The sequence below is a fragment of the Urocampus carinirostris genome, chromosome 15 (assembly GCF_059441175.1).
Source record: "Urocampus carinirostris isolate Australia breed hairy pipefish chromosome 15, RoL_Ucar_1.0, whole genome shotgun sequence".
NCBI lineage: Eukaryota > Metazoa > Chordata > Actinopteri > Syngnathiformes > Syngnathidae > Urocampus > Urocampus carinirostris.
In genome coordinates, this window is record NC_142363.1 from 12,682,603 (window position 1) to 12,699,530 (window position 16,928).

The 16,928-nt window shown below is 36.6% G+C and overlaps 1 protein-coding gene across 1 annotated transcript; it reads right to left on the minus strand.

Annotated features, from left to right (window-relative positions):
- Window positions 1-504: 504 nt before the first annotated feature.
- Window positions 505-16,647, minus strand: LOC148351585 (mucin-5AC-like). The gene is made up of 16 exons (XM_088354316.1): window positions 16,631-16,647; window positions 16,471-16,522; window positions 15,157-15,187; window positions 14,969-14,995; window positions 12,685-12,862; window positions 11,240-11,349; window positions 9,715-9,886; window positions 9,522-9,634; window positions 7,929-8,100; window positions 7,311-7,420; window positions 6,048-6,219; window positions 4,243-4,352; window positions 2,309-2,480; window positions 2,046-2,155; window positions 1,797-1,968; window positions 505-719 (listed from the first exon to the last, which is right to left on the minus strand). The coding sequence occupies exons 2-16, from the start codon at window positions 16,480-16,482 to the stop codon at window positions 617-619; spliced, it is 1,764 nt and encodes a 587-aa protein (XP_088210442.1). The 5' UTR covers window positions 16,483-16,522; window positions 16,631-16,647; the 3' UTR covers window positions 505-616.
- Window positions 16,648-16,928: the final 281 nt, after the last annotated feature.

A 16,928-nucleotide genomic window follows, 5' to 3' on the forward strand; every position in this document is an offset into this window, starting at 1 on the left:
ATGTCGCTGTTTTGTGTTGTGAAACTGAAAGGAGTGCTAAATAGCACAAGGAAGAAATACTGCGGAGAGTCAAAGTGATTCAACCCAACCATTTTTCTTCAAAGGGACAATGTGTATTATTTGAACTTTGAATACTGTATCGGGCAACCGAAAACAAGCGCTAAAAATCAGGAGGAATACTACAAACTCCTCTTCCAGTTTTTCTCTAGGTTTTGGGTCTGTGGGTACCCGTACAACAAGATGGCGGACAATGATGCCAGATCCCAAGAGATGATGCTAATGTTATGTTGATCATATAGGAGCTGAATGAAAAAATACATGTTTATATGATGGTTGGTGCATTTTTGCATATTATATCAATCAGTATTGATTTCCTAATGAATGATTTTTTTTACCTGTAAGAAGTGATAAATAGTGCACACTGTCATTGAACTGAAACACCGCTGTAATTTAAAAATACATTTTATTGCATTATTGAGAAAGCAAGACTAATTGCTTGGTGATTTGATGGACAGAATCAAGATAAAAGTGATGAAGCAGCTTCAAGATATGACCAAATAAAAACAATATCCTCAGTGAGTGAGAAAATAGAAAAAATGCAGATGAGTTGACTAGCTTAAATAGTTTCACACGGGCAGCCAAAGCGAACTTTGTAGTCGAAGCATTGTTTGCCTAGCTGGTCTTTGTTGCGGCATGCAAATCCCTCAGTTGGGCTAAATCTGAAAAAACAAAGACAAAAAAAAATTAAAAAGAGTTCGTATTAGAGTACACTTTAGTTAAGTTTTTTTTTTTGTCAATCCTTGTCCTGTTTGGACCTGCATGTTTCTGGATGTTATCTAACAAAGTGTTTCTCAATACAGCCAATTACAGAGTAGATGGTTAAAATGCCTGCTCAATCTCCTCTTCATGTTCAGTCAATCGGCATCATTGTGTTCAAGAGCGACCACATCTCATTGTATTGTTATTATGTGTGTGTTATTTCCGTTTCCTGGCCAAAATAATTGATATCAAGAAAGATTGTATCAAGGGGAAGGAACATTGGAAAACAACGATCGAGTAGAAGAAGCAAACAATTGCCAAATTCAAAAATATTGTTCAAGTGTCTGCGATGAAGCACGGGTTAAAGGTACTGTAAATGGTTCTAAAATGTTAAATTTTTGACAGTATATTGATCTCATCTACACAACTAAGTATCTATCGTTGTGTAGGTATACAATATTTTGTATTCTTGGTACAAACTTATTTTGGCTTGTGGCGATTATAAAGCAGTTTTAGAGGGTCCGTTATATGTAATGTGAGCTTGTACGAGAGTCGGTCTATTGGAGAGTAAATGGTTAAAATCCCCTGCTCAATATCCTCTTCATTTTTAGTCATCCGGCATCATACCAATTGTGTTCAAGAGCAACCACGTCTCATTTTATTGTGATTTTGTTGGTTTTAGGGGGTCGCTTGTATGCAAACTTGAACTTGTTTTGGTTTTGAAAAATGGTGAATAAATTCTACTATGTCTGCTTGATACGTTTGAGAACTGGATTTTTATAGTTTGGATCATAGCTTCTTATTAGAGTGGAATGGTGGGGCCTCAAGTCAGACCAGTTGAGAACCAATGCTCTAACACACCCAAATTGAGAAGATTAGGAATAGTTTGCTGTTGAGCTGATTATAGGAATCCGGTGAGTTAGAGTACAGAAACATCCACTAGATCCTGTAGGACTTTGGCTTATAGGGATGGATGCAAAGAAGCCTGCTCTGAACAATACGTTTAGTTCTTTTTTACCCCAATCAAGCCAACTTACACGAAGGGTATCTGGCCGGTGTACGAGAACGGGTAATTATAGTGGGCAGTGACAACTTCGATGGAAATTGGGTGATCGCAAATATCGAGATTCTTTGGTTGCAGATGAGACAGGAGTTCGTAGTCCCCGGTTCCACTGGGTTTGTCGTGGTTGAACCATCGAGTGAAGCACACTATTGTTCAGAAATAATATTAGTTTATTGAAGACATTTTAATGTACGTACGTGTGTATCAATGTCTGTTAACTTACCATCAGGTTGGCAGAAGCTAATGGGGCAGAAAAATCGAACTTCATAATCAGAACAGTGCCCCTTCTTCTGGTCTGCATTTTTACAAATGAAGCCTGTTTTTGTGTCAGCTCTGCATAAACAATTCAAAGCTCAGTTAGTACAATGTTCTTACTGCCAGCTTAAGCTTAGTCATGTTGTAGTGATCTAAATTGAAAGCTAAATGATTCTGATTTCAGTTCATGTTTTCGACCATATGCCGTTAAAGGGTGTTAAGGGCACTTACACATGAATCACATCGCCTGTTGAATCCACACTGGCTCCAGATGTTGTCCGGGCTTCAATGGCAAGTGGTTTTTTACATATTTCTGATGGAAAATGGTCCCGAATTCTAGAAATGTTTTCAAAGTCACCCAGATTGCCAGGGTTGTCGATATCAAACCAACGAGTCCAGCACTCTGAAAAAGAAACAAAATCATGTTGGGTGATAGACATTAAGAAAACATATTCGACTGCAATTTTTTTCAGCACACGTTCTCTTTAATTTTTTTCTGAAAGTGTTTCTAATGTTGGAAATGTTCATTGACATTTTTTTCACTTCCTATACAGAAAACCACTCTCCAAATTAAATATTGTTAGTTGTTGCCTTTCTGTAAATGTGCAGTACACCTACGATGTGCAGTGTTTACTAACTAGACCGGGGTGGGCACAAGATCATCCGTACAATTGTAGACGGAGTTCTAGGCAATCCTAATGGAGTTTTTGTTGTTGTTGGGACACACCACCAACTACTTGTCGAATGCAGCACGTCATTATGGACACCAACGCTCCTTCAGCGCAGTTTCAAATTGGAGAACTCCAAATTTGGAAATTAAATGCAATAAATAAATGTATATATTTCTTTAAACTATTACATTCAGATGTAATTAAATGTTTTATGATTTATTCTTCAAATGAAATGTAATACAGTAATCCCTCATTTTTCGCAGGGGTTGCGTTTCAAATACTGTACATCCCAAAATAATCAAAACCTTTATTTATTTATTTAGTTATCTATTTATTTAGTTATTTATCATATACTCAAGAACAAACTGAAGTATTTGATAAAAGTACTGTGCTTTACAAACCTCTTTTATTGTACAAATAACTTCTGTATTGTCAAATTATAATTTTAAAAATAATCTTGACGTATTTTTGCACAACTGTATAAATAAGCCGATCCACTTTACTTTGTCGCCATCATGTAAAGGTTATGTTAAACTGCATTTAGCTTCCTGTCAAAAAGAACCATATGGGACCAAAAGAAAAACAAAAAATATGTACGGAGCCGCAAAAAAGTAAATGCCCAATAGAAGCCTTATAAGAAAAGAAACACATACTGTATCCATCCATATTCATTGGAAAATGTTAAGAATGTGTCATTTTTTTTTTTGGAAGGAAAACATGTTTTTCCATTATCAAACATTTTGGAAAAAGCGCCAGGAAGCCACTAAAGAGTGCCAAAGACCTGCAAGTGGCTCCAGAGCAAGTTTAGCTGGTTGAGAAGTCAAATTTTGTTGGTGTATGAAAGCATCCTCCTCTACCTTTTGCTGCTTTTTTAGCCCCGGAGCGTTTCTCTTTAACGATGGCTTTTTGAGAAACTTGAAAATGGAAAATGTTTTGCTAATACGTAAAATAGGCTTGTCAAGCTGTTTTACGTACGTGTACAACTCGGACCGCAACGTTATTGACGCGCAACCAGACAGGCAGAAAACAGGCAAAGCAACTGTTTAGCCAATCAGAATGCAGAACACAATGCCCAAAGAAAATCTGCAAAGTAGCGAAGCCACGAGAAGGGAACCGCGATACAGCAATGGATTATTGCACATACATTTTCGTTTACATTTATATATCGCAAAATGTGTGACTTTGGAGTTGATACAAATGACAATTTAATTTGATTAAACATAATTGATTTCTTTATGTATTGTGTTCAATTAAGAAAGTTATGTTTCATTTACAAATATACAAATAATTCCCCAATATTTAAAAATAATTAGACATTTTACATTATTTGTGGTGTGTAGATCATTTTGAATATCTCATTTTGTAAGCTCGCAGGCTGAAAATGTGTTAGCACCCCTGACCTGGAGTCTATCTGCCTATGCAGAGAAACAGGTTTTTCTCACGGATAACATTGCCTTTTGTTAGACAAGGGAGCACATTGATAACATCGGTTACCTGGTGGCTTGCAGAAACTGAGAGGACACTTGAAACGAACCCGATAATCCGAGCACATGCCGTACCCTTGATCATAATTCTCACAAATGAATCCGGTCTCGACGTCGGCTCTGTTTGGGGACCAATCGTGGGTTATTTTTGTATTCATTCATTAAGCGTTTCCTATTCATTAAGGAGACTGCAAATTGCTTTAATAAATGTTCATTCAACCATTAAGGATACAGTGCCTTGCAAAAGTGTTGGCCTCTCAAGAACATGTTGACAATTCGCCATATTTCAGGAATCCAACTCATAGATAAATACAAACTATTTTCTAAAGATAAAAAACATGAGAGACACAATGGTGAAAAGAAACCAAATGTATTAAACCATTTATATTGTGTTAACAAATTGGTGTTGCAAAATTATTGGCCCCCCTTTGAGTTAATATTCTATACAACCTCCTTTTGTTGCAATCACATCCACAAGTCTTTTTGGGTTTGTCTCTAAACGTTAAAACAGAAAAATTTGCCCATTCTTCCTTACGAAACAGCTCAAGTTCCTTAAGATTTGATAGTGATCGTTTGTGCGCCGTATTTTTCAGAAAATTTCCACAAATGCTCTATCGAATTGAAGTCCGGACAGATTACTCAGTGTTAGTAGCACTTGCAAAGATTATTTATGTTTGGGATATAACTCCAGAGTGTTACCTTTCAAAATAGACCAAAACTGTCCATATTTTCCAAATGGTTCAAGAGCAGTATTTAATTTACTTTGGACATGTCTTGGATTGGGATTTAAGGTTAGGGGTTTTGCAACCATTCAGTTGTAAATATTGCTTTTTGTTTAGGGTTGTTGTCCTGTTGGAATTTAAATGTGCACCCCATTTTTAGGTCTCTCTCAGACTCTAACCGATATTTGACTCCATCCATCTTCCTAACAACTCTATTGCTCTGCCCAGTCCCTGCTGAAGAGATGCAATCCCAGAGCATGATGCTGCCACCACAATGTTTGACAGTGGGAACGGTGTTGTCAGGGTGATTTGCAGTGTTACTTTCAAGGCAAAGGTAACGCTATGAATTCAGCCCCTAAAGTAGAGTTCTGCTCTCATTTGACCAAAGCACCTTGTTCCACATGTTATCTGTAGCTTCCATGTGTCTTCTTGCAAACGGTAACAGGGCTTTTTATGGCATTCTTTCAGCAAGAGCTTTCTTCCTGCCACTCTTCCATTAAGGGCAGAATTATGCAGAGTACAACTATTAGTTGTTTTATGCACAGATTGTCCCACATCAGCTGTGTATGCCTGGGTTGCTTCTCTGATTAGTTTTATCCTTGTTTCGGCCAAAAATTTCGAGAGACGGCCAGGTCTTGGTAGTTTTGCGGTTGTTTTATGCTCTCTCTATTTTGATGTTATTGCTCGCACACTGCTCCGGGAGATGTAAAAATCGTGCAAAATTACTCATTTAGGTCAACATTGGATCATTCAGAAGTCATCAAGGAACTTCTGGAGTCAGTTGGCTGAGCTGAGAAAATATTTTTGCAAGACCTACTTTTCCCCTTTTTCATTTTAAATATTGTTTGTTGAATCAATTTAGTTTCACTTCACAAATGTGTCCCACATGTTGCTGATTCTTGGAAAATATTTTCAGTTTTTCAGCTTTAAGTTTAAAGCCTGAAATGTGGCAATACTTTTGCCAGGCATTGTACTTGGGTATGTTCTTTTTCTAAGCATGTTGCTTTAAATTGATCGAACAGCACAGGTAATGGACATCTAGTGGTAAAATAATACACACACCGAAATCTTGAATCAGTGTCGAAGTACTTACACGTGAATGATATCCCCTGTTGAAGCCACACTGAATCCATGGACTGTTTCAACTTCAATTTGAAGCGGTGTGGGGCAGAGTTTATGTGGAAATTGATGTCGAAGCTTGGCAACGAGCTCATAATCTCCAGAACCAGAAGGGTTGTCCCTATCAAACCATTGAGTCCAGCATTCTGGAGCCATCACAAGAGAAAATACCGTGCAAACGTTAGTGAATTAAATAATGATTGGATCGTTGCACAAATGATAACACGCATTAAACTGGGAAAACAAATAGTGATATTAACAATCAAAGAAATAATTTGAACCAATCGAAGATTATTTTTAATGAATAACTTGATTTATCATGAATTTGTCACAACTTCGGAATACGGTTATTCGTCGCTATATTGCAATTTACTTTTCGCGGTTTCAATACTGTGCAGATTTTCATTGTTCATTGTGTCCTGCATCAGACAACACACAGCAAATGCTATCACAGGACTTTGTGTGTGTGTTGGGTGGGTGTGATTTTCTGTGTTTGCGACTGTCATAGGCTGGCATATGCTGTTAAGTCAATGTGTCCACCGCCAACAAAAACTAACTGTGAAGACCTACAGGTCGTATTTTAGCTGCCGTTACGTCGAAAAAAATCATCAATTAAATCAGAATCTGAGGAAAGTCAGAAGAACGCAAAGAAATGCTGATCACCACCACCGTTGTCAAAGGATCCGGTATGAGACCAAGGCGGCGAAAGGAGAGGAAGCAAAATCGGGGAATCAGGTCCACTATACTGCTGAAGCTATTTAACAACCCACACAAGCCCTCCTTGCTGTGACTGTATCTCACCAACGCCAGAGCCAAAGCCCATTAAACGGATTAGCTCGAGCTTCAAGTAATGGGAACCCGCTACATTCGTGACAGTTGTATCATTACAGAGACCTGGCTCAACCTGAGGAACTTCGAAGCTAGCATGCAGCCACTATTTACATCGCTTTCTTACACTGAAAGGAGAAGCCCTCCACTTTCGTTGTACTACTTCATAATGACTATAAAGAAAATTCATTACTTGATTCAACTGCATTTCTGTGTTCTGAGTTTTTATTTGTAGATCTATAGTTGTTTTTTTGTTACAGTCATATAAATCAAATGTTGTTGATGTGTGATAAATGAAAAAACATTTCTACTTCGCGGGTTTTGACTACCACAGGATTTATGGATTGTAACCCAGGCAAACAACAGGGATTACTGTTTTTAAAATGCATACTAATTAAATCATATTTACCATGTTCTTTGCAAAACTCGATGGGACACACAAATCGAACTTGATAATCTGAGCAATGTCCACTGGACTGGTGTTCATTTAAACAGATAAATCCTTTAGTTGCATCCAATCTGCAGAAATAAAGGGAGTCACTTCAGACAAAACAACATAATACCTTTTTATGAGCTTATTTATGTACATCGAGCTAGTACACACAAAGGATCCACAGCTCAATAATTAACACAAAATACAACAAAGTAAAATTAGTTAAAATAAAACAGTATTAATACTATTAATGATATGTTTCTAGCTCCCTCTCTTAGTGCTCTGATTTCGATTTCAAGTTATTTCTTATGGAGGATCAATTTTGACATATGTATGAATAAATAAATACCTATACAAATACTGTATATGCCATATTAATACATGAACGCATAAATTCATTTCATATGGCAAAACAAAGCTAGAACAAATTATCAAAAGTATTAATACTGTTTTATTTTAAATAATTTTACTTTGTTGTATTGTGTTAATTAATATATATTTTAAGCCAAGTAAGTAAATAATGTATTATTTTGCTCACTTGACCCCCACTAATGGATTATAAATGAGTATATTTGCTCCACATGAAGTACTTACAGAGTAATGACATCCCCTGTTGATGACAAACTATTTCCAGCCACAGTTTTGACTTCTATGTCCAATGGAAATGAACAAATTTCGTTTGGGTTTTCAAACTGGAGGGTCGCCAGTAACTCAAAGTCTCCTTTCCCACTGGGGTTATCTCGATCGTACCATGGAGTCCTGCAGACTAAAGAAAACAACAAAGGAGGAGATCAAACAATCATCGTGCTATACTGTATTTTGTTTTATAGTTGGGCAAAAAACAATATGGGTCACAAAGTCTACCCAAACAATAAACAGTAGTTCTCAGGGAGTTGTTAGGTACCGTATTTTCTGGTGTTCATTTAAACAGATAAATCCTTTAGTGCACCTGATCGTACCTTCAAAAATGTCCCTTGACAAAATATTTTCCATGTATAAGGCGCACTGTACTATAAGGCGCATCAAATTAAAACTACAGTAAGAGCGAGGGTAACATAAAAATTCAGTATGCGATTCCGTTTCGATTTTTCTCAGCTCAAATTTTCCAACTGGGAAACAGGGAGCAGCGAATTCTAACCACTGGACCACCAACGGCATAGATGATATATGAAAAGGAAGTAGATCTCACCTCATTATTACACAATTTTCAGTCGGTATCAGAGACGAATGTGAATTTCGTTGTGCACTTTACATGTTAGAATGACAGTAAATCTATTTCTATTCTTCTATTATTCTCTAAGCATTGTAAGCAACAAATTTATTGTAATCGTAACATGTGAAATGCATTATAAAATTAACAGTCATTTCTGGTACCGTGACTATCGTGTGATAATGAAATAAAACTCAATGCCTATTCACATGTCATGTATATAACTAGTGGGCCACAGGAGTTGTACAGGTGCTTGAAATCCTTAAATTTTAACGTTGTTTTTTTGAAGGATTGAAAGGTAATTGAATTTTAGGTAAAGTGCTTGCAAATGCTTGAAATTGTTGCCATTTTCTCAACAAATTTGCATAAAATTGACGCCAACGCTGCTCTCTGGTGGCTTCGCTTTGCCATTGTATTTATTCTTCTCTCGTATATAACTGCAGCTGGCATTAGTTTGTATGGCATTGTTCTATGAAGCCCAATCACTTATGTGGACAGGTGTTGCTACACTTAAACAGGGCACTATGTACATTTATTATGGGTCATGCAAATAAAGTCCTTAAAAAGTGCTTGGCCAGGAAAAAGGTGTACAAACCCTGGGTCCAGTGGTTGGAGAGCTTTAACTTCCACGACCCGGTTCGAAGCCCGTTACAACGATAATACAAAGTAAAACGCGCACCCAAACTACGAGATCTTTACTCGGTAAAAACAATATGCATTAAACACGAATATTATGAATTCGGGTTCCAAAACTAAAATGAATTCATTTATTCGCATAGTGTTATCATATGTAGAAGCATTTAATTGTAATTCTGCATTTACGATTTAATTTACCGTATATCCGGTCTATAAAGCGTACTGGATTATAATTTGCATTTTCAAATTACTGGCATTTTTTTTTTAGGTGCGCCTTATATCTAAAAAATATGGACATTTCTAAAAACAATGTAGTAGTTGTGTGTCCAATGCGAAATTACCTTTTGGTTTGCAGAAAGCCAGGGGGCACAAGAAACGCACTTGATAATCTGCACAGTGACCATTGTTTGGCTGGTCACAGTTTCTGCAAACAAATCCTATATCTGTGTCAGCTCTGGAGAGACAAACAAAATCACTCTCAAGGTTTTGAAAAACTCAACGTTTTAGGGTTACTTTAGTTTCTCTTGTTCTTACGCATAAATCACATCGCCCGTTGAACTAACAGAGGCTCCTGATGTTGTTTTGACCTCAATTAGAATTGGATGGTCGCAGATCTTCCATGGGTTTTCTTTGTGCAGGTCGGGAAGTGTTTCAAAATCTCCTTTACCTGTGGGGTTGTCTCGATCGAACCATGGAGTCCAACATTCTAGAAAAATCATTGACATGGTTTTGAATAAGTATTAAAGGTGAAATAATTAGTTTTTGTTGTTTCATTTAAAAATGTTTATAGTTTTATTTTTTAATTGATTTTAAGACATGAAAATATGTGCCGGCGCTGCAGGGTCGGTAGAAGATTGATTTAGCTGCTTGGTGTGGTGGGTGGTTGGGAGCTGCAGTACTCGACTCGGCCGAAAGAGGGCATCTGAGACCCCAAGAAGGCAGACTACAGACGCTACCCTACTTACGAACGAGACGATTAGTTCGTAAGTTGAATTTGTTCCTAAGTTGCTTCAGTGCTATATTTTGTATGTCTAAGGTTTATACAAGTATATCTAAGGCTTGTATAAGTAACCTGTAATGTTTTGTGCTAAAAAATAAACATTTTATGAAATAATATGCTCTTTAGAGATAAATACAGTCTCAACCGCATCAAGCTTTCTTATTCCACTTTCGTTTTAAAAGAAACGGCTCACGTCTTCTTTACTCTTTACACCAAACATATTGATTGAATGCACGGGGTATTAAACAATAAAAATGTCAGTTATTAGCATGCTGGAGATACAGTATAGAATGTTTACACATGAACTAGGAAGAAGAAGCCGGATTGCTTCTTCGGGGTGGATGCTAATGTTAATATTAAATAAGCACAAATACATGAACTTCTACTATTGTGCATTTAAAATAATATTAGGAAGAAAAATTGGCATTTTTAAATAAAACACGAGCTTCACCGAGAAGGAGTTGACATAATTGATCGCCATCTTGGTGCCCGAAACATATCAGCAGGAATATAATGCGATTTGGTCGATTTGATTGTCTGTAGTTTGGTATTCTTCTTCTACCAATTTGATACGCATTTCTAAAACGAAAACTTTTCATGTTATTACTATGTCGTTACTTTGCTATTACCTGGTTGTAATTTTTAAAAGTATAGTTAGCCATCAACCACTTAAACACCATTCAATTTCAAAATCAAATTTCCTAGTAATTCACAATGGTAAATCATTGGTGAGCTATATTCAGAACCTGTCCTTGGGATACTGAACCATTCAAAGGGGGCTACCTGCACAATAAAGACCCCTGCTCTCATCCTCTTTAAAATCTATCATTGATTTCATGAATGGTTTTTGTTTTGAAAAACAAATTTCAGAGATTTCACATTAAAGCGACAACGTGATAATTCTTCTGCTTACGACAATAACTTTAAATATATTTCAATGGACCGAGCAATACTATCGCATTGTTCCTCAGCAGTATGAAAACAGATTTAAAAGTCAAACTACTGTGAAAATTGTTGACCCTTGACCAAAAGATACCAAGCTGTTAGATCAGTTATTACCTTTTACTGGGCAGAAGTTGAGGGGGCATCGAAAACGAACTCGATAATCGGAACAGTGTCCACCCGACTGTTGTGCATTGACACAAATGAATCCAGTGGTTGTGTCCGATCTGCAGAAATAAGCCAGTAGAGAGCATTTTCACATATTTGTAAATAGGCATGGAGTTGGATATGTATTTGTAGGTTTGCAGTTAGTTTGTTCGATACTGGGAATTGTTGTATCAATCCGATTCAAGTAAATCCAGGGTAGTATTGATAGATAGAGATCCAATTCGTATCGTTTTTTCCTCGGAAATGATAATTGAATATCTTAACTCTTCCCGCCTTGAGTATGTTTATATTTCCAATAAACGCAGCAAAAAGTCTTTAGTCATTAAAATGTTTCACTTTTTCATTTAATAACTTTAAAAACAAAATAACGAATATAAATATTTCTATTACAACTTTCAGAACGAAAGCCAAGGGATTCGAACCAAAAATAGTAACAAAAACACAAAAAAAACTAAAATAATTTTCATTGCACAATATAAGCCTTTTGGCTTTCTGCTCTAAAACAGCGGCCCTTGGTTGTCATAGTGGCAACGGATTTATAGGTTTTTTTCCAGGAACAGTAACTTGATTACATTTTTAGCTCTCCACAGGGTATACTTTTTTCATGTGTTTATGTAAAAATGTGGTGTTGCTGCAGTAGCAGACCACTTAAGCACAATAATGACATCCCGTATTAAGTTAGTGTCTGGTTTTCCTCCCATCGGAGAGCACCAATTGTGTTTGGAACAAGTGTGTGGGGATTGGATATACCTGTGCCCAATTATCCCCACCCTTTATATTAACGATATATCCTCATCCATTATAAGGACCTTTCGATCAGCACACGCCGTCAGGTCATTTACATTTTCACCACCATGCCAGGTTTGTTTGTGTTTGCTTCTGGTTTCTTTGTTACTTTGCTCCTTATATTTTCCATTTCCAGATTTGGTCTTTGTTTCTGACTTGTTTGGACTCTGCCAGGTTTTGTTTTGTGAACCCATGTTTGTTTGTAACTTTGTACCCCCATTGTTATTAAATGTAGTCTCTCTTTTACAAGCACATCCGCCTCAGTTCCTGCTCCCCCAAACGTAACAAATGGTCCTGTAGAAAAAGTCTACATTGCACGACTCTTACTGTTTGCCACTGTCATTTTTAGCTTCTTGTAAGGGTGGGTGGATCGATCTGGCTATCTAAAACTCATTTTCTCCCTTTCTTTTGCCTGGCAGGCTGCATGTAACGTGCCAGTGGCCAGGTAGGTAAAGGGGCTAAAAGGGTGCCTGTCAGTCACTCACTTAGGCAGTGCCTGACAGAAGGACAGAAGTATCTGATACAAGCACTCGCTTAGTATTGATGATATCGGTATTTGGTTAACTCAGCCCACCCCCTCGTACGCAGTATTTGTATCCGGTACTTACGCTTGGATGATGTCTCCGGTTGAAGCCACGCTGGCTCCAGATACAGTTTGTACTTGAATTTCAATCGGTACGGGGCAGATTTCCATCGGGTTTTCCAAGCGCAGGTCATCCAGAGTTTCAAAGTCTCCATGACCGCTCGGGTCGTCGCGATCATACCAACGAGTCCAACATTCTTGCTCTGTTGCATTGTACAATTAGTATCACCAAATACTTAATAACTTGTGCAGAAAAACAAGAAAAACAAAAAGGAGAAAAAAAACTTGTTGGGACTAACGTCTAACCAACAACAAAAAGAATGAAAGTGTAATATTTGACCACTAGAAGTCGTTGTTTTGTGTAGTGCACCGTTTGTACCTAGCCCTTCGCAAGATTTTTGGGGGTAACCATAGCAGCAAGATGGCAAACAATCAACAAGTATATAAAAAATTTACGTATTAATGATAGTTATGTATTTTTGCTTAATAGTCGAGTCAAGTCATTTTTATTTGTATAGCCCTTAATCACAAAGAGTCTCCAAGGGCTGCACAGGTTATTGCACAGACTATTATTACAGACTATTATTACACCATCCCCTGATCTGAAACCCACATGAGGGCAAGGAAAAACTCAAAAACCTCAACATGAGGAAAATGAAGAAACCTTGAGAAGGGACCGCACATGTGGTAATCCCCCTTCCAGGATGACCAGGCTCAAATCAATTTTAATAAATATTATTGTTAATTGGATTGTCTTTATTGTCATAGATAACAATGTTTGCAACGAGATTAGATATAGCAACCCAAGATAAAAATATAACAAAGACTTAATAGAGAAAAATAGAATAAAATAATGTCCGGATAGTCAATAATATTTACAAGGTAGGGCTTGGAGACTTGTTGTAGTGTTAGTACAATGGAAAAATAGTGCATTGTGACTATAGTGAAATGAAAAGTAGTCATTTTTTTACCACTAGGAGGTTCCTAAATAATACACAATGTCCCTTTTAAGGCACGTTGACTTTCCTGGAATTGAGTCAACTGAGGAGGCAATGAAATAACTTGAAAACAAAGAAACTTAACAGTGTTAATTTAACACCATAAATATGGACACAAAACTTATTGAAAAAGCAGCTTTTTTTTTACTGCTAAAAAGGTAACAGTAGAAATCTAATGATGTGTTGTGTTCAATTAATAAATTCAGTTCTAATCTTATTTATGATACAAATACTTTTTCAGGATTTGGGAATTTGGAAGGAGAACAAATTTCTTTAATTAGGAGTATTTAAAGTAAATGCACGATAGTTTATTCTTATATATTCTTATTATCACTAAGAATCTCGAAATGAAACTCAATGTCCCTTTAAGTGTATTCCATTATCTGCTCATTTCTTTCACAAGGGTTTCTCAACCATTATGTTGCGGAAAATTTATATGCTCTGATATCTTATAAATAACCATCTATATGCTTTTAATTATTGGCTCTCTTTTACAATGATCAAACATATCAGCAGATTGGTATTATGAGACATTTCTGCTCAGGAAGTAGTTTAGGTTAATCATTTTGACCACTGATTTGTTTAAAGATGACGTTTGAGTTTTAACTGTTTAAAAAGAAAAGAAAAGCAGATTACTTTGGTCAATTTAATAGTAGGGGTGGGCAAAATGACATTTTGAGATTCTTAAGTACCTTAATGAGATTGTGATTCATCACTAAAATCTGTTTATTTGTTTAACTAACTAAGTAATCAATTAATTAGTTAATCTATTTCTTTCTTTCTTTCTTTCCTTCTTTATTCTTATTATTATTCATTTAACTAAGTAATCAATTAATGAGTTAATTTCTTTCTTTCTTTATTTCTTCCTTCCTTCCCCCCTTCCTTTCTTTCTTTCTTTCTTCTTTTTCTTATTATAATTCATTTAATTAATTAAAAAATCAGTTAATAAGTTAGTCTATTTCTTCCTTCCTTCATTCCATCCTTCCTTCCTTCCTTCCTTCCTTCCTTCCTTCCTTCCTTCCTTCCTTCCTTCCTTCCTTCCTTCCTTCCTTCCTTCCTTCCTTCCTTCCTTCCTTCCTTCCTTCCTCCCACCCTATTAATCTATCAGTTTATGTATCTGTTTTTTTTTAATCTATTAATCTATTGATTTATGTATATATGAATTTTTAGGTGTGCCTTTGCCTCAAAAACTTAGAAACTGTATCAAATGTATGTAGAGGGAACTTCTATGTGAGTCTTAACTAGTGACCCCAAGACTTGCTAAAATACACAAGTGCACAATGGAAAAAATAAAAAGGGTGGCATGCTTACGATTGCCGTTGGCTTGCACTCGTTTTCCTGGAAAAAGATATCACCAAAGGATGTTAATGTTTCTATTGCTCGAGCAATCAAGTAGTGCGTGTGTTCATGCGCATAAGGTGTCTGACAAAATGATAGATGAAAGGACAAAACGGATGCATTTTTCGGCTCAAGGTTGAATTTCGTAAGAGAAATCTTACCAGCGTGCAGCAGAGCTAGTGTCATACACAACTAGAGGAAAACACGTAATGAGTTTTAGATATTGTGTAATGGTTTATTGTCACAGTTTTAATTTTTTTAACCCATGCAATGCCATAATCAAGAGGCTTTCAGAAGAATCATCCCTGAGTGCCAAAACCTTAAAAATATTTTGTTTTGGTTTCATTCTAAAACTATTATAAAGCGTTCTGCACTGCTCATCGGAAAGTAATCAAGCCTCTGGGAATGCCTCCAGTATGATAATTCACCATTCGATGGCAGGATTGATGATATTTGTCCACACATCGAGAAAGCCCAATTTTTTTAATGTTTCTTCCTGTATCTAGGAGTGTGTTGGCGGCCCCATATGGTCAGTAGCCGGAGTGAGGCAGTACGGCGAGGATGGCGAAATATGGACGAATAGTAATAGTAAGTCAACTCTTCAACAGAGCTCATTCTTTTGAAAAAAGATGATGAAATCTCATTGACATCATCTGATCGGATAAGGATGACGTTTCGTGCGCGTCTGCAGGGACGCAATCACAAACAGGCGCTGAAAAGTTCATGCATAGTTTCAGTGTTCTTGCAGTAAAATGTTATTTTGCAAGCAAAATGCCCTTGTGTTAATGGAAACCTTTGTTTAAATCAGGGGTTTCCAAAGCGGTGCCCCCCTAAGGACAGCTGAGGTGCCTGCGAACCTGTTCTGAAAATAGCTCTCCAGTGCTGGGTCAATGTGATTTTCTGGTAAAATTATATTTTTAGTGGTTGACTGAGTCTTTTTATACCTACTTCCAACAGTTACCACGGTAATAACATTGTAAAGACATAGTAATAACACAATAACTTGTTCATTTTAGAAATGCATAAAAAACTGGGTGCCCTTTGCACTACTGTAATTAGAAACAAATAGTAGCTCTCTGCTTGATTAAATTTGAAGATGCATCCTTTCAGAAAAAGCCATTTTTCTCAGAAGTTTTCTCTGAAACGAGTAATGTTATTTTTCTTACTCAACAGTGATAAAAGCTAGAAACATAGTCAGAAAAGCAATAAACAATTCTGATGGTTCCCCCTGATCTACAGCTGACTGTTGGAATAACAACCCCTCTTTATGGAATTAAGAATACAAAAACTGTTTCAAACAGTATCTTATTTCATATTCACATATATTTCATATGACCTATGCCTATGTAACTAAATGTTCCGAAGGCTTTCAAAAATAAGTCAAATTGACAAAAATTGTCCGGCACCGACCATCCCAATTTTAGAAAAACGTCTGGCATTGAATGAGTTAAAGTGCAGAAAAGTGAATACATTACCAATTTGATCATTGTCGAAGAAGTCCTATTTCACAGCAAAGGGGAGATGTTTCTTGAGGGGAAAAAACACATTTTTCATTTCAGTCAATAAATTATAATCCCACAAGATACACGTGTATCCTTCTGAAGAGCTAAACCAAATAAACATGAAGTTGCTTACAGAACAGGAAGCTGCTGTTGACGACCTGTGTTGGCAATGGCAATTCTGCGACTTAATATACTTAACAGGGTGGATCATACTTTCCAAAGTTCAGCCCACTAATTAGTTTAAACTTAGCACAAATGCAATTAAAGATAATCAAAAACTTTTGGGTAGTTGCCAACTTTCATTCCTTTGTATGGTCCGTGTGTTCTTTGTGCTTGCAATTGCCGATCATAACTTTGGAATTTGTTGAAGAATTCGTGTGGTGATATTTCAAGCTCCTAAAATGATGTATTCTGTTGTACGTGAAGGTTAT

What these genes read in the sequence shown, in the direction of transcription:
- LOC148351585 (XM_088354316.1), bottom strand. An exon ending in ACGGGCGATGTGATTTATGC is followed by an intron (nt 9,635 to 9,714) that starts GTAAGAACAAGA and finishes TTGTCTCTCCAG; the next exon opens with AGCTGACACAGATATAGGAT. An exon ending in ACCGGCCAGATACCCTTCGT is followed by an intron (nt 720 to 1,796) that starts GTAAGTTGGCTT and finishes TTGTTTTTTCAG; the next exon opens with ATTTAGCCCAACTGAGGGAT.